Genomic DNA, 18,367 nt, shown 5'->3' with positions numbered 1-18,367 from the left:
TCGGTCTCAGCTTTGATGCACTTCTACTGACCTCGCCTTCTGGATGATAGCGTAGTGAACAGGCCGTGGCTCGGCTGGCTGAGATTAATTTGTCAGAATACTTATGACATCTTCAAATGGAGGGACTAGATACATAAAGTGCTGTTATTTCGGAACGTGAAAGAGATATGTATAAAAGTACCCTGAAAATAAATTTGACATTATTTACTGTCAGCTAATATGAAACATTTGAGCTCAAATCCAAAATGCTAATGTTAGCTTCACTGTAAAAAATACATATGGTGTGGACAGTATACTCAATACAATCTAAATCTGATATCTCACTGTCTGTCTTTTGACAGATACTGCTTTTTAAAATGGTCTGGTCAGTCTACTCAAATATTTGTACTATACATGTTTCTCTCTACGAGCAATACTTTGATCATGTATAATTTTGTATAACAAAACATCCATTTATGAATAGATATGGCAGGTTTCAGGAAACTGATGTATCTGAACATGTTGAAAAAATATATTGCCACTATTTTCACCACCAAAGAATAGCAGTGTGGTTTTAATATGATTTGACTCTTTGCAGATTGTCAGGCTGTCTAGTCACAGAGAAAGGCTGTGCTTCTCTGGTCTCAGCTCTGAGGTCAAACCCCTCACACCTGAGAGAGCTGGATCTGAGCTACAATCACCCAGGAGACTCAGGAGTCAGACTGCTCTCTGCTGGACTGGAGGATCCACACTGCAGACTGGAGAAACTCAGGTATGTAGAGGGTTTATGTGAGGGATCATCAACTAGATTCAGCCTAGATGTATTTTTCTTGAGCGGATGGTCAGAGGGCCGGAACATAATTACAAATCATTTGTAGACTGCAAATTGGCAGCAAGAAGCCAAAACAGATACAATATTTGACTTAAACATAATAATTTCAAACCTTGCTTACATTTGTATACAATCACACATCTCTCTATTATGTGTGGGAGTAATTTGGAACAGATTTACAAAATTAAAATAACTTGGATCTCTGGTGTTTTTACAGTCTTATGTAAAAATATATATATACAGTATATAAATATATGTATATATTATTTTTGCTCAGAAAACTTGGGGTGCTGAAGAAAATCATCTGCGGGCCAAATTCAGCCTGTGTGCTGCCAGTTAGGGAACCCTGATTTATGTAAATGTTCATATTAGACATGTTCAATTTAAAGAATTGGACTTAAAGGGCCAATCAGATGTTGAGTCTAAGCCCTGTCTAAGCCTGGGGGAGGGGGGCTAACATGCTAAGCTAACATATGGAATTGTTTTAGATGGTCATAACAAGGATCATAGTTTATAGTTTAAAAAGAAAACTGAAATACCTTATTTACAGAAGTATTCAGACCCTTTGCTATGAGACTCGAAATTGAGCTCAGGTGCATCCTGTTTCCATTGATCATCCTTGAGATGTTTCTACAACCTGATTGGAGTCCACCTGTGGTAAATTCAATTGATTGGACATGATTTGGAAAGGCACACACTTGTCTATATAAGGTCCTACGTTTGACATGTCAGAGCAACAACCAAGCTATGAGGTTGAAGGAATTGTCCGTAGAGCTCAGAGACAGGATTGTGTGGAGCCATAGATCTGGGGAAAGGTACCAAAAATGTCTGCAGCGTTGAAGGTCCCCAAGAACACAGTGGCCTCCATCATTCTTAAATGGAAGAAGTTTGGAACCACCAAGACTTCCTAGAGCTGGCCGCCCGGCCAAACTGAGCAATCGGGGGAGAAGTGCCTTGGTCAGGGAGGTGACGAAGAACCCAATGGTCTCTCTGACAGAGCTCCAGAGTTCCTCTGTGGATATGGGAGAACCTTCCAGAAGGACAACCATCTCTACACCACTCCACCAATCAGGCCTTTATGGTAGAGTGGCCAGACAGAAGCCACTCCTCAGTAAAAGGCGCATAACAGCCCGCTTGGAGTGTGCCAAAAGGAACCTAAAGGACTCTCAGACCATGAGAAACAAGATTCTCTGGTCTGATGAAACCAAGATTGAACTCTTTGGCTTGAATGCCAAGCATCACACCTGGAAGAAACCTGGCACCATCTCAACAGTGAAGCATGGTGGTGGCAGCATCATGCTGTGGGGATGTTTTTCAGCGGCAGGGACTAGGAGACAGGATCAAGGGAAAGATGAAAGGAGCAAAGTACAGAGAGATCCTTGATGAAAACTTGCTCCAGAGCGCTCAGGACCTCAGACTGGGGCGAAGGTTCACCTTCCAACAGGACAACGGCCCTAAGCATAAAGCAAAGACAACATAGCAGTGGCTTCGGCATGAGTCTCTGAATGTCCTTGAGTGGCCCAGCCAGAGCCCGGACTTGAACCCAATCGAACATCTCTGGAGAGACCTGAAAATAGCTGTGCAGCGACGCTCCCCATCCAACCTGACAGAGCTTGAGAGGATCTGCAGAGAAGAATGGAAGAAGTGCCCCAAATATAGGTGTGCCAAGCTTGTAGCGTCATACACAAGGAGACTCAAGGCTGTAATCACTGCCAAAGGTGCTTCAACAAAGTACTGAGTAAAGGATCTGAATACTTATGTAAATGTATTTTAATGTAATTTTTTTTTAATGTGCAAAAAAACTATAAAACCTGTTTTTGCTTTGTCATTATGGTGTATAGTCTGTAGTTTGATAAAGAAAAAAACAATTTAACCCAATTTAGAATAAGGCTGTAACCTAACAAAATGTGGGAAAACTCAAGGGGTCTGAATACTTTCTGAATGCATTGTATTATATGCTGATCGTGTGTGTGTGTAACTCAAGGGGTCTGAATACTTTCTGTTGTATTATATGCTGATCGTGTGTGTGTGTGTGTGTGTGTGTGTGTGTGTGTGTGTGTGTGTGTGTGTGTGTGTGTGTGTGTGTGTGTGTGTGTGTGTGTGTGTGTGTGTGTGTGTGTGTGTGTGTGTGTGTGTGTGTGTGTGTGTGTGTGTGTGTGTGTGTGTGTGTGCTTGAATTCACATTTATCACTCAATGGCTATCTGTTCTTCTGCTTACCGCTACAGTGTGGAACATGGTGGAGAGTACACAATGAAACCTGGGCTCAGAAAATGTAAGTGTTGACTGTCTTAATTCAAGTGAAGTCAAAGTCAAAGACCACCATCACTACTTACTTGGTCACATTAAATATCAGCTGTAGTTCTACAGAAGCAGAAATCAGGGACACCAAAGTTTAGAAAGAGTTGATTTGACAATGTGTGTTCGTGTTACATTAGAAATGTGTGTGTGTGTGTGTAATTAATGGGAATAAGCGTGTTTATATTACCACACAGAATAACATATGATCATTCAATAAGTCTCAAGTTAACTTCTCCTTTTGACACCTAGAAACATCTACATTAAATTAATGGTGAAAAGTGAGTTAACATTCTAATGTGAATGATGATGATTTCTAATATTGTGTCTGGTTTCATCCATCAGATGCCTGTGATCTCACACTGGACACAAACACAGTAAACAGACACCTCTCTCTGTCTGAGGAGAACAGAAAGGTGACATGTAGGAGAGCGGAGAAGCAGTATCCTGATCACCCAGAGAGATTTGAGGAATGGAGACAGGTGCTGTGTAGAGCGGGTCTGACTGGGCGCTGTTACTGGGAGGTAGAGTGGAGTGGGAGAGAGGCTGACATAGGAATGACATATAAAGGAATCAGCAGGAGAGGAGGGGGTAAGGACTGTGGGCTTGGATACAATGACAAGTCCTGGAGTCTGTCCTGCTCTGACAACAGTTACAAGATCAAGCACAATGATAATCACACTACCATAGATGTCCCGTCCTCCAGCTCCCAAAGAGTAGGAGTGTATCTGGACTGGCCAGCCGGCACTCTGTCCTTCTACAGAGTCTCCTCTGACTCACTGACCCATCTGTATACATTCACCTCCACATTCACTGAGCCCCTCTATCCAGGGTTTAGGGTTTACTATGACACCTCAGTGTCCCTGTGTCAGGTGGTCCCTGTGTCAAACACAACATGATGTTTCACTCTAATCAAGGTTCAGTAAGACACACTGGAGCAACAATGTACAGTGTGTTCAGAAAGTATTCATACCCCTTCACTTATTCCACATTTTGTTGGTACAGCCTGAATTCAAAATGGACTAAATAGATTTTCTCACCCTTCTACACAAATTACCCCATAAATGACAGTGAAAACATGTTTTTAGTAATTTTTGCAAATGTATTAAAAATTAAATACAGAAATATCTCATTTACATAAGTATTCACACCCCTGAGTAAAATGTATGTTAGAGTCCCCTTTGGTAGCGATTACAGCTGTGAGTCGTTCTGGGTAAGTCTTTAAGAGCTTTCCATACCTGCATTGTACAATAATTGCACATTATTATTAAAACAATTCTTCAACCTCTGTCAAGTTGGTTGTTGATCATTGCTAGACAGACATTTTCTTGCCATAGCTTTTCAAGACGATTTAAGTCAAAACTGTAACTAGTCACTCGGGAACATTCAATCTCATCTTGGTAAGAAACTCCAGTGTATGGCCTTGTGTTTTAGGTTATTGTCCTGCTGAAAGATTAATTAATCTCCCAGTGTCTGGTGGAAAGCAGACTGAACCATGTTTTCCTCTAGGATTTTGCCTGTGCTTAGCTCCATTCCATTTATGTTTTATCCTGAAAAACTTCCCAGTCCTTAACGATTACAAGCATACCCATAACATGATGCAGCCACTACTATGCTTGAAAAAATGGCAAGTGGTACTCAGTAATGTTTTGTATTGGATTTGCCCCAAACATACCACATTGTATTCAGGACATAAAAGTAATTTCTTTGCCACATTTTTTACTTTAGTGCCTAATTGCAAACAGGATGCATGGTTTGGGCTATTTGTATTCTGTACAGACTTCCTTCTTTTCACTCTGTCAATTAGGTTAGTATTGTGGAGTAACTACAATGTTGTTGATCCATCCTCAGTTTTCTCGTATCACAGCCAATACACTCTGTAACTGTTTTAAAGTCACCATTTGCCTCATGGTGAAATCTCTGAGAGTTCCTTCCTCTCCGGCAACTGAGTTAAGAAGGATGCCTGTGTATATGTAGTTACTGGGTGTATTGATACACCATCCAAAGTGTAATTAATAACTTCACCATGCTCAAAGGGATATTCAATGTCTGCTTTTTGAATGTTTCATTCATCTATCAATTTGTGCCCTTTGCGAGGACTTGGAAACCTCCCTGGTCTTTGCGGTTGAATCTGTGTTTGAAATTCACTCCTCGACTGAGGGACCTTAAAGATTTACATTTACATTTAAGTCATTTAGCTGACGCTCTTATCCAGAGCGACTTACAAATTGGAAAGTTCATACATATTCATCCTGGTCCCCCCGTGGGGAATGAACCCACAACCCTGGCGTTGCAAGCGCCATGCTCTACCAACTGAGCCACACGGGACAATGTGTGGGACGGGACAAGATAATTGTATGTGTGGGGTACAGAGATGAGGTAGTCATTCAAACTCATGTTAAACCGTCCATACAACTTATTATGTGACTTGTTAAGCACATTTTTATTCCTGAACTTATTTAGGCTTTTCATAACAAAGGGGTTGAATACTTATTGACTCGAGGCATTTCAGCTATTCATTTTGTATTAATTTGTAAACATTTCTAAAAACATAATTCCACATTGACATTATGGGTTATTGTGTGTAGGCCAGTGACACATCTACATTTAATCCATATTAAATTCAGACTGTAACACAACAAAATGTTGAATGTCAAGAAGTGGGAAAACTTTCTGAAGGCACTGTTTTTTTCAGGCACTGTAGAATAGCTCTCTAGTGACTAAACATATGACTGTAAATATTCATGAAAACACACCATTGAAGTTGACAGACATTGTCAACTAGAATCATTCATTAATAGAATGAATCACCTCACTGTGTTGTAAAAACTGTTTTAATTTAGAAATCAGAATTGATCAGAATAGTTTTGACTTAAATCGGCTTGAAAATCTATAGCAAGACTTGGTGTTGGATGGCCAGTAGGGGGCACTCTTTCCTCTGGTATAAGGAAATTCCAATGCCCCAAGGCAGTGATAGGGAACAGTGCCCTGTGTAGTGTGCAGTCTTTCAGATGGGACGTTGAACGGGTGTCCTGACTCTGTGGTCATTAAAGATCCCATAGCACTTATCGTAAGCGTAGGGATTTTATCCCAGGCTAAAATGTCCAATCTAGCCCTCATACCATCGCAACTTAATCACCCCCAGCATCCGATTGACTCATTCCTCCCATCTCTTCCCCCCTGTAACTATTCCCCAGGTCGTTGCTGTAAATGAGAATGTGTTCTCAGTCAACTTACCTGGTCAAATAAGGGTTAAATATATATATTTTAAAGTTATTGGGCTTCTTGATGTTAGTAAATATTGTTGTCTGTAGAATGTTTATTTGTTAAATTCTTGACACAACAATCATGTTTCTGTATCAACTCAATTCCACTGAATGAAATGTACATGTGACAGATGTGACTAATAAAGGTTCATCAACCAGATGAAAGAAGAGAGGTGTAAATGTTTTAATATTGATCAGAATATGACAGTACAGTAAATGGACTACAGTAATAGGAGTTGTGTTCAGTACATAGAAAAGGGTCTTATTCAGTTGAAAAGGAAGCTGTTATGACCACACACACACACACACACACACACACACACACACACACACACACACACACACACACACACACACACACACACACACACACACACACACACACACAGACCGTAACCGTGTAAAATGTCACCTTCAATGGGGTCGTAGCTGTATTGAAGTGGTGTGTTTTTAGTGAATCTCCTTTCTCTGTCATCTCTGGTTCAGCACCCTCTGTGGGGTCAGAAATATTCAGGGGAAATGGAAAGAGATCCTGTGACGTGACTTCCTCTCTTGGACGTTAACAAAGCAACACTCCATCTTAACTCCTCCTCCACATTTACTGGATTGGTTCAACAGGACAGAAGAGAACCTCCCTCAATACATATTAATATATACACGACCGTAACAACACAACATCTTAACTCCTCCTCCACAGTTACTGGATTGGTTCAACAGGACAGAAGAGAACCTCCCTCAATACATATTAATATATACACGACCGTAACAACACATCTTAACTCCTCCTCCACAGTTACTGGATTGGTTCAACAGGACAGAAGAGAACCTCCCTCAATACATATTAATATATACACGACCGTAACAACACAACATCTTAACTCCTCCTCCACAGTTACTGGATTGGTTCAACAGGACAGAAGAGAACCTCCCTCAATACATATTAATATATACACGACCGTAACAACACAACATCTTAACTCCTCCTCCACAGTTACTGGATTGGTTCAACAGGACAGAAGAGAACCTCCCCACCAGTGTATTTTTTCTCATCAGGACCAGAGAGACAGAAACACCTCTCAGGCATTTGTTTAATGTCTGCTAGGTTACTGGTTGTCTACAATGAAGACTCCTGTGTAAATACACACCCTTGTTACGTTGCAGCTTCAGGAAGTGATACTGTGTATTCAGTATACACATTATAATATGCACTATTCTGTCATTATAATATCTATTATTCTATCATTATAATATCTATTAATCTGTCATTATAATATACACTATACTAACATTATAATATGCACTATTCTGTCATTATAATATCTATTAACCTGTCATTATGATATCACTATTCTATCATTATAATATCTATTATTCCATCATTATAATATCTATTAACCTGTCATTATAATATCAACTATTCTGTCATTATAATATCACTATTCTTTCATTATAATATCTATTAATCTGTCAGTATTAATATACAACGTCCACAACGACCATGTTTTTACTGTTTCAACCTGTTGAACTTCTTTCTTCAAATGTATCAGTCACAATAACTTTTAAAAGCACAATACTGTTTTGATAATATGTGTTTAATGTGATTTGTGTTTGTTGTATTTGTGTGTGTGTGTGTCTGTGTGTGTGTGTGTGTGTGTGTGTGTGTGTGTGTGTGTGTGTGTGTGTGTGTGTGTGTGTGTGTGTGTGTGTGTGTGTGTGTGTGTGTGTGTGTGTGTGTGTGTGTGTGTGTGTGTGTGTGTGTGTGTGTGTGTGTGTGTGTGTGTGTGTGTGTGTGTCTGTGTGTGTGTGTGTGAGAGAGAGAGAGAGAGAGAGAGAGAGAGAGAGAGAGAGAGAGAGAGAGAGAGAGAGAGAGAGAGAGAGAGAGAGAGAGAGAGACTTTGTGTACTGTGGGATTCTTGAATCAGTTTGGCTCATTGGACAGGTCAGAGTGTATGTTTGAAGTTGTTGAGTGATTTTTGGCAATACTCTGTAGATGTATGTGTTCCAGAGTAGAGAGTGTTCCAGAGTAGAAAGTGTTCCAGAGTAGAGAGTGTTCCAGAGTAGAGAGTGTTCCAGAGTAGAGAGTGTTCCAGAGTAGAAAGTGTTCCAGAGTAGAGAGTGTTCCAGAGTAGAAAGTGTTCCAGAGTAGAAAGTGTTCCAGGGTAGAAAGTGTTCCAGAGTAGAAAGTGTTCCAGAGTAGAGAGTGTTCCAGAGTAGAAAGTGTTCCAGAGTAGAAAGTGTTCCAGGGTAGAAAGTGTTCCAGAGTAGAAAGTGTTCCAGAGTAGAGAGTGTTCCAGAGTAGAAAGTGTTCCAGAGTAGAGAGTGTTCCAGAGTAGAGAGTGTTCCAGACTAGAGAGTGTTCCAGACTAGAGAGTGTTCCAGAGTAGAGAGACACACAGTAGCAACTGTATTTGAGTACTGACAGTGTCTGCTGTGGCAGGTGGGAAGGTGCAAATTACCAGAAAAATATCTAATCTCTCAATGTTCTAATCTCTCAATCTCAAAGTGCACCAAATTCATGCATTTAACTGTTGAAATGCCCCGGACCCCATACTGACTTTGGGCTAAGCCCCCAATGTCTTCAAATCCTAGAAAAGCCCCTGGACGGGCCTCACTCCAGTCACAGCTACAACCACCACCACTGACTACCACTACCTCTGAGAGAGAGTAACTTCTACCCCTGGGGAGAGAGGAGTTGCTACCCCCCCCCCCCCCTGGAGAGAGAGGAGTTGCTACCCCAGGAGAGAGAGGAGCTGCTACCCCTGGAGAGAGAGGAGTTGCTACCCCCCCCTGGAGATAGAGGAGTTGCTACCCCTGGAGAGAGAGGAGTTGCTACCCCTGGAGAGAGAGGAGTTGCTACCCCTGGAGAGAGAGGAGTTGCTACCCCTGGGGAGAGAGGAGTTGCTACCCCCCCCGGAGAGAGAGGAGCTGCTACCCCTGGGGAGAGAGGAGCTTCAACCCTGGAGAGAGAGGAGTTTCAACCCCTGGGGAGAGGAGTTGCTACCCCTGGAGAGAGAGGAGTTTCTACCCCTGGAGAGAGGAGTTGCTACCCCTGGAAAGAGAGGAGCTTCAACCCCTGGGGAGAGAGGAGCTGCTATTAGGAGAAACTGCGACCCTGCTCAGGAAATGTTTGCCAGGAGCTTCAGTGGCGAAGACTGCTCAACTTGCTGATGTTTCACAATATGCCATGGTCGTCTCAGTAACCAGGTCCCAACCCCATTGAACACTTATGGGAGATCCTGGAGCGGCGCCTGAGACAGTGTGTTCCACCACCATCAACAAAACACCAAATGACGGAATTTCTTGTGGAGGAATGATGTCGCATCCCTCCAATAGAGTTCCTGACACTTGTAGAATGTATTTCAAGGCGTGTCTACACCAAGGAGCATTATTATGGCGGCTCATGGTGGCAAAACGCCCTATTAAGACACTATGTTGGCGTTCACTTTATTTTGGCAGTTACCTGTAGGTGTATGTCGCTCATCGCTGCAATTCATCTGTTGTTGTACTTTATGCTGGTCTACATTGACATAGATCTGTTGTTGTACTCTATGGTGGTCTACTTTGACATAGATCTGTTGTTGTACTTTATGCTGGTCTACATTGACATAGATCTGTTGTTGTACTTTATGCTGGTCTACATTGACATAGATCTGTTGTTGTACTTTATGCTGGTCTACATTGACATAGATCTGTTGTTGTACTTTATGCTTCTTTACATTGACATAGATCTGTTGTTGTACTTTTTGCTGGTCTACATTGACATAGATCTGTTGTTGTACTTTATGCTGGTCTACATAGACATAGATCTGTTGTTGTACTTTATGCTGGTCTATATTGACATAGATCTGTTGTTGTACTTTATGCTGGTCTACATTGACATAGATCTGTTGTTGTACTTTATGCTGATCTACATTGACATAGATCTGTTGTTGTACTTTACGCTGGTCTACATTGACAAAGATCTGTTGTTGTACTTTATGCTGATCTACATTGACATAGATCTGTTGTTGTACTTTATGCTGATCTACATTGACATAGATTTCATACAATCATGTCTCTTACATACATTCTAATGCCTCAAATGAAAGTTTCATTGATGAGTCAGTTGGTACTAAAATATTATATTTCTTGGAACTTTTGAGCCAATGATATGGTTCTGTACATTTCTGTTTAATTTAGTAAATGTTTTATTTGTTCCATTGGTTGGCTGTGTCTGTGTGTGCGTACTTGCGAGAGAGAGAGAGCGAGAGAGAGAACAGGCAGAACCTGATATGTAAATTAGTTGAGCAAACAAAAGTATCTTTCGATGACCGAATGATCATTCCAGACTCTGCTAACCCTAACCCTAACAATTAAAGGTAAGACGACGATTGTTATGTGTATTCATATAGTTGATGATATTGTTATGTGTATTCATATAGTTGATGATATTGTTGTGTGTATTCATATAGTTGATGATATTGTTGTGTGTATTCATATAGTTGATGATATTGTTATGTGTATTCATATAGTTGATGATATTGTTATGTGTATTCATATAGTTGATGATATTGTTATGTGTATTCATATAGTTGATGATTTTGTTATGTGTATTCATATAGTTGATGATATTGTAATGTGTATTCATATAGTTGATGATATTGTTATGTGTATTAATATAGTTGATGATATTGTTATGTGTATTAATATAGTTGATGATATTGTAATGTGTATTCATATAGTTGATGATATTGTTATGTGTATTAATATAGTTGATGATATTGTAATGTGTATTCATATAGTTGATGACATTGTTATGTGTATTCATATAATTTATGATATTGTTATGTGTATTCATATAGTTGATGATATTGTTATGTGTATTCAAATAGTTGATGATATTTTTGGTGGACAGAGTGTTATAATAGGCCTACTCTCCTTAAAATGTATTTGATGTAAATTAGATGCGGGGGGTGAATTCGTTCCATGCCCATCTGTGTTTCCCAGGGTAATCTCCTACTGTATCATAGGCCTATAGACTTGTCTTCTCAAAACAGCCTTAAAACACAACAAACAAAAAGCAAACATTTTCTCTTTCTAATCTACTGTTAACTCTTTTCACTCTGGAAGGTATTTTGTGTGAAAGAGAGACAAATAAATATTGTGGAGAGACTAACAGCAACTTACACTTTCTCAAAACAGGTTGTGTGTGTTCATTAGTGCCCACCGTAACAAAACGTTTGGCAACTTAAACCGTTTAGGTCACCTTGTACGGCGTTTGGAGCAAATCGTTTATGCATTGTTGCAAAACTTGTGGCTGTGGTGTAAACTAATGAATACGACCCAGGTAGACTCGGTTTGTTGATGCCTGCCTGATGCTGAAACCTGAGCGTAGCCTGAGGGGTGTACTATGATGCAAGCTAGATATACTGGTTTTCTAAAGCTAGCTAGCTTCAGTTAGCTTCACATTCCAGCTCAAAGCCTCATCCATAGGAATGTACAGAGCGCTAGTCATCAGGAAGGTGCTCTCAGCAGAAGGGAAAATATAAAATGACTTGACAGTTTAATCATACAAAATGGCGCTAACTGGACGTGAGCAAGTCAAATTCAATCAGTGGAGGCTGCTGAGGGGAGGACGTTCCACCTACTCCAGCCATTACCACAAGCCCGTCCTCCCCAATTAAGGTGCCACCAACCTCCTGTGAATTCAATATATCAATTTTCATTCATCATAATTCTACATTTCACATTTTGTATGATAAATGTAATTGTATCATAGTTCAACTATAGTGTAGTGATCTATACAACTTCCGATGTGCATTTACTGTGAACACTGAGGGTGTACCCGCCTCAGTTACAGTTTTAACAGTGATCAAGTAGGCTATTTGATCACAATGTAGGCCTACCAGGGTGGCCTACAATCAAAAACAATGTAAAAAAGGCGTCCAATAACATTTAACATGGAAATAGCTGTTCTATCATTCAGTCTGCAGTAGCAGCCAATGTGTGGTTTTCTACATTCAATGAGACCTTTTAAAAAACATGCAGAGCTTGACTTTAACCTGTTTATCTACTTGTCCTTCACGCAAGGAGGTGACTGAAAATGTTGTGGTGTTTGATGCAAGAAACCACTTTACTAAATAAAATGCATCATTATTCCCACACCATTATTACACAGAAGTAAGGGTTGATTTAGAGTTGTCTTCTGGGTTCAGCCTTCTAGCTGCCTTCATCAATTGGCTGAAATGTAACAAATGACATGGCTTCAGAGTTGGGAGATAACCACTCCTAGTTTAAATCACCATGACAACCATTTCATTATTTCTCAAGAGCAGCAAGGGAATCTAGAGACTCAACCTCACAATCACCTTTATTCACCTAGTACATTTAAACATACATATGTAGGATCTTAATTTGAGAAAATATTTCTGCAGCAACAGGAAATGTGAATTATTATGTGGATTATAATTAATATACATTTTTGTGGGGTGTGATATATTGATAAATAGCCTTTTTAAACCTCAAATATATTTCCTGCATTGCATGAAAGTTATTCTGTAGTGGGGGGTGATCAAATTAAGATCTTACATCTGTACTCAGAATTGTACTTGGTGATATGGTGCTGCTAGTGATAGACAACATTTAGAGACAGAATACAGACAGAGGAGTTTACACAACAGTTTATGTATAACATCATACATAAATAGCTAGAGTGAGCATTGATCTATAAGAGAATGAGCAGAGGATATACACATTTATACAACGGGTGGGTCTAATCCTGATTGCTGACTGGTTAAAACTGCATTCCAGTCTGTGTCTATTCCACAAATTACCACCGGATAAATATATTACATTAAATTCCTATATACTCTGTTCCATTTGACTGCGCAATCCACTATCTCATCAGCCCAGCCAGGCAATTTATACATTTGATGTCCACTGTAAAAAGCATCTAGACATTATCTCACGTCTTTTCTTTTTGTTAAAACCTTGCTGTCTGTCTCTCCAACGACATTGTTTCAATATTCAAATTCCATCTCTAGCTGTCGCAAAGTAATGAACGTGTCATGAATCGGGATGAGACAGATTGGCAGGAAGCTTTTCTCAGCCAGCCGAAATCATGAATACAAAGAAAGTCATTCCAGCTTCTATTTGAAGTTATTGTGTTAGCTGTGTTGTTGGCTAGCTCTTCTGAACAACAGTGTCCTGACGAGAGAGCACATATTCTATGCCAGGTGAAATTGTGCATCATTAGCTCATTGTCATGGATTTATCCAAATAAATGTCACTAGAAAACAGCTTAAACAAACGCAAATGCAGCTACTTTGCTGTTATTCTGGCTGCACTCTTTGACGTGACTGTACATTATCCGTAGTTGGTTAGCTAGCAAGGGCAGGAGATAAGAACTTTGCCACCCAGTATGGGAATGGAACATTTAGAACGAACGGCTGGGTCGCGTCCATAGATACAGAACGAAAGACTTAACTACTGGATTGCGTGTCTGGCAACCGAACCGATAAAACAAACGACCAGCCGGCTTGGGTATCAACACTAGATTTGTGTCAGAACTATATCTTGTGGAAGGATGAAATAGTATGAATAAATTCATCAATAAAGTTTTGAATGAAAATGTGTCAATCATTATTTAAATATGTTGGTAACCTGTTGAACAAAAGTGATAATGCCCTCGAAACCGGTGTTTGGAGGATATTTTGGCACAGTTTGCCTTACAAAACCTGTGCCAATATATCTTCCAAACAACGGCTTTTCGGGCATTATCACTTAAATACAGTACAGTGGGTATACAGTTGATTTACATAAATATATCTAAGAGAGATAAAGAGTGCAAATGCAGTGCAGTTGTTTAGTGTCCAGTTCAGAGATGGCTTGATGTTCTGTGTAGAGTAGTAGTCCTTTAGTCTCCATGGGCCAGATGGCTGGTTGGAGAGGGCCACAGCACAGGGAAAGTAACTGTTCAGATGGGGGGTCTATAACATCCAATCACATAGGTTTACAGCAGCTGACAGATGCAAAGTCACTGCCAAAAACTCAAATTGCCTTGGTTTAGATAAAGACAAGCTCTGTACAAATATAGGATCTTAATTTAATCACACTGTTGAAGGATAACTAATAGTTGTTAGGCTAAAGGGTAGAGCTGCTGCTTTCAAAGAGCGGGACTGTAACCCGGAAACATAAGAAATCCCGCTATGCCCTCCGACAAACAATCAAACAGGCAAAGCGTCAATACAGGACTAAGATTGAATCGCCCTGCTTATCGGATGTGGCAGGGCTTGCGAAATATTACGGACTACAAAGGGAAGCACAGCCGAGAGCTGCCCAGTGACACGACCCTACCAGATGAGCTAAATAACTATGCTCGCTTCGAGGCAAATAACACTGAAACATGCATGGGAGCATCAGCTGTTCCGGATGACTGTGATATTGCTCACTGCATCTGATGTGAGTAAGACCTTTAAACAGGTCAACATTTACAAGGCCTCTGGGCCGGACGGATTACCAGGACATGTACTCCAAGCATGCGCTGACCAACTGGCAAGTGTCTTCACTGAAATGTTCAACCTCTCCCTGTCTGAGTCTGTAATACTAACATGTTTCAAGCAGACCACCATAGCACATAAGGAAGAAGCTACTGCTCCAAAACCGCCATAAAAAAGCCAGACTACGGTTTGCAACTGCACATGGGGACAAAGATTGTACTTTTTGGAGAAATGTCCTCTGGTCTGACGAAACAAAAATAGAACTGTTTGGCCATAATGACCATCGTTATGTTTGGAGGAAAAAGGGGAATGCTTGCAAGCCAAAGAACACCATCCCAACCATGAAGCACGGGGGTGGCAGCATCATGTTGTGGGGGTGCTTTGCTGCAGGAGGGACTGGTGCACTTCACAAAATAGATGGCATCATGAGGATGGAAAATTATGTGGATATATTGAAGCAACATCTCAAGACATCAGTCAGGAAGTTAAAGCTTGGTCGCAAATGGGTCTTCTAAATGGACAATGACCCCAAGCATACTTCCAAAGTTGTGTCAAAATGGCTTAAGGACAACAAACTCAAGGTATTGGAGTGGTCATCACAAAGCCCTGACCTCAACCCTATAGAAAATTTGTGGGCAGAACTGAAAAAGTGTGTGCGAGCCAGGAGGCCTACAAACCTGATTCAGTTACACCAGCTCTGTCGGGAGGAATGGGCCAACATTCACCCAACTTATTGTGGGAAGCTTGTGGAAGGCTACCCGAAACGTTTGACCCAAGTTAAGCAATTTAAAGCAATGCTACCAAATACTAATTGAGTGTATGTAAACTTCTGACCCACTGGGAATATGATGAAAGAAATAAAAGCTGAAATAAATCATTCTCTACAGTATTATTCTGACATTTCACATTCTTAAAGTAATGTGGTGATCCTAACTGACCTAAGACAGGGAATTCTTACTAGGATTAAATGTCAGGAATTGTGAAAAATTGAATTTAAATGTATTTGGCTAAGGTGTATGTAAACTTCCGACTTCAACTGTACATTTTAACCTAGCCTACATTACATAATATAACATATCTTACTTGTTGCAAAAATCTTTCTGAATGTATAAATGATTTCCCCCTCAGATCAATCATTCCCATTTTAGCCCTTCAGTCTACATTTTCAGATTTGTTTAGAAAATAACAGATTGATGAGATAATAGCCTACTTTTAGGGAATATAAATAAGTGTGAGACATGGCCTTGTGTTGCTGCACTGTCTATAACGACCTTAACAAACAGTGACTTATTATTAGTAGTATTATTGACAGTTACCATGGAGAAGAGATGTCACAACTACATAATCATGTGATTGCATTAAATCACCTGACTGTTTCGATGTGTCTTTTAGTAAATGTTTTTATTTCTGAGAGATAATGAATAAAAGAGAACAATTGACATTCAATAATTAGTTGTCACTATGTTAACCACAACCAACATGTTGGATCTCTGTTTAGTTGTCACTGTGTTAACCACAACCAACATGTTGGATCTCTGTTTAGTTGTCACTGTGTTAACCACAACCAACATGCTGGATCTCTGTTTAGTTGTCACTATGTTAACCACAACCAACATGCTGGATCTCTGTTTAGTTGTCACTGTGTTAACCACAACCAACATGTTGGATCTCTGTTTAGTTGTCACTATGTTAACCACAACCAACATGCTGGATCTCTGTTTAGTTGTCACTATGTTAACCACAACCAACATGCTGGATCTCTGTTTAGTTGTCAGTGGTCTAAGATGAGTCTCTCTGGGGAGAGAGAGGGGGGCCCTGCCTCTAAAATGAGTCTCTCTGGAGAACATGACACCACAGCTAAAAGGTGAGATGACAAGTTTGTTCATATGAAGAGTTTATTTCCAAAATGCTATATCCCAATCACATTTGTTTTCATCAGAAATGATTGCTCATGGTTACTTTCTATCGGTTGGATTGCCAGAGACGCGACCCAGTCGTTAAGTCTTTTTGTTTGTATCTATGGATGAGACCCAGTCATTAGATCGAAATGATCCATTCCCATACTGGGTGGCAAAGTTCTTATCTCCTGCCCTTGCTAGCTATCCAACTACGGATAACTTACAGTCACGTCAAAGAGTGCAGCCAGAATAACAGCAAAGTAGCTGCATTTCCATTTGTTTAAGCTGTTTTCTAGTGACATTTATTTGGATAAATCCATGACAATGAGCTAATGATGCACAATTTCACCTGGCATAGAACATGTGCTCTCTCGTCAAGAGACTGTTGTTCAGAGTGTAGTTTAAACTATCAAAGCAAATTTACCAACATTTCTGAAAGCGGATATATAGCGTTTTGGAATGAAACTCTTCTTATGTTTCCCCATCTGAGTTCAGAGTAGATGAGAGACATAATGTTTGTCTCTGTTGTGTTGAAGCCCAATCAAGCAGGAGAGACCAGCCTCCCCTGTACCCAGCTGTGTGTCCATGAAGAGTGACCGGTCTATGGGTACACCTATAATGTTTAGCGAGGGAGACTTTTCTACTGGACAAAGGTAAGAAGAACTCATGGGTCATGGTCAGTGAGTTAAACAACACTGTCTCTAGTCATTTCTCCTCTCCCATTTCCAATTTATTTTTGTTGTTTTCATAATCCATAGGTGAATCCTTTTTTTCATTTTCATAGTCCTAAAGCAATATTAAACAACCACAACATTCCCTGTGTGTGTGTGTGTGTGTGTGTGTGTGTGTGTGTGTGTGTGTGTGTGTGTGTGTGTGTGTGTGTGTGTGTGTGTGTGTGTGTGTGTGTGTGTGTGTGTGTGTGTGTGTGTGTGTGTGTGTGTGTGTGTGTGTGTGTGTGTGTGTGTGTGTGTGTGTGTGTGTGTGTGTGTGTGCGTGCACTCCTTGGATGTTTTGTCCACAGAAACCAACAGGAGAGATCAGAGTCAGAGATTCTCAGTGGTCAGTCTTCCCAGAGTCATCAAACAGACCTGGCCTCCATATTCAGTGTATGTGGTCCTGTTATGTACATTTGTCTTCATTTACCTCCAAGAAAAAGTTGATCTGTCAATTATTCATTAATGTGTTAATGAGAAACAATTTATTCTCTTGCTTAACTTATTTACTTTATTTATTTCAGATGCTTGAAGAGAATATTATGACATTTGTGAAGAACGAGCTGAAGATGTTCAAGAGGATTCTTAGTCCAGAACTCCCAGAAGGCTTTGAGAGTCAGAAGCAGGATAAGGAAGTGGTGGACGCTGAAGATGAGAAACAGGAGAGCAGTGCCAGAGAGGGGGCTCTGAAGATCACACTGCACATCCTGAGGAAAATGAACCAGAAGGAGCTTGCTGACACACTGGAGAAATGTAAGAGCTGTCTGCCTCATGTTGAATGTTGTTTTATAACAAACATTTAAAAGCTGTAACTAAAGTAGAGCTAAAGTAGCTGTGTAACTCAGTGATATTGTACCAGACTTAACACAACACCAAGTGACCTCATCAAGTACAGTACCAGCAGGG

At 40.3% G+C, this 18,367-nt stretch overlaps 2 protein-coding genes across 2 annotated transcripts in view; both read left to right on the top strand.

Annotated features, from left to right (window-relative positions):
- LOC139571038 (NLR family CARD domain-containing protein 3-like) overlaps positions 1–18,367 on the top strand; it is a 388,726-nt gene that overhangs the window by 51,481 nt on the left and 318,878 nt on the right. The gene's annotated exons all lie outside the window — the stretch shown is intronic.
- Positions 501–6,347, top strand: LOC139574172 (stonustoxin subunit beta-like). Its single transcript, XM_071398489.1, has 3 exons — positions 501–751; positions 3,038–3,084; positions 3,453–6,347. The coding sequence occupies exons 2-3, from the start codon at positions 3,063–3,065 to the stop codon at positions 4,004–4,006; spliced, it is 576 nt and encodes a 191-aa protein (XP_071254590.1). The 5' UTR covers positions 501–751; positions 3,038–3,062; the 3' UTR covers positions 4,007–6,347.

The sequence above is a fragment of the Salvelinus alpinus genome, chromosome 1 (genome assembly GCF_045679555.1).
Source record: "Salvelinus alpinus chromosome 1, SLU_Salpinus.1, whole genome shotgun sequence".
NCBI lineage: Eukaryota > Metazoa > Chordata > Actinopteri > Salmoniformes > Salmonidae > Salvelinus > Salvelinus alpinus.
This window is presented reverse-complemented; position numbering and strand designations above follow the sequence as displayed.

Excerpts from the sequence above, each read along its gene's own strand:
- LOC139574172 (XM_071398489.1), top strand. The coding sequence starts at position 3,063 with ATGAAACCTGGGCTCAGAAAAT. Across the intron at positions 3,085-3,452 it reads GAAACCTGGGCTCAGAAAAT|ATGCCTGTGATCTCACACTG; the intron begins GTAAGTGTTGAC and ends TTCATCCATCAG.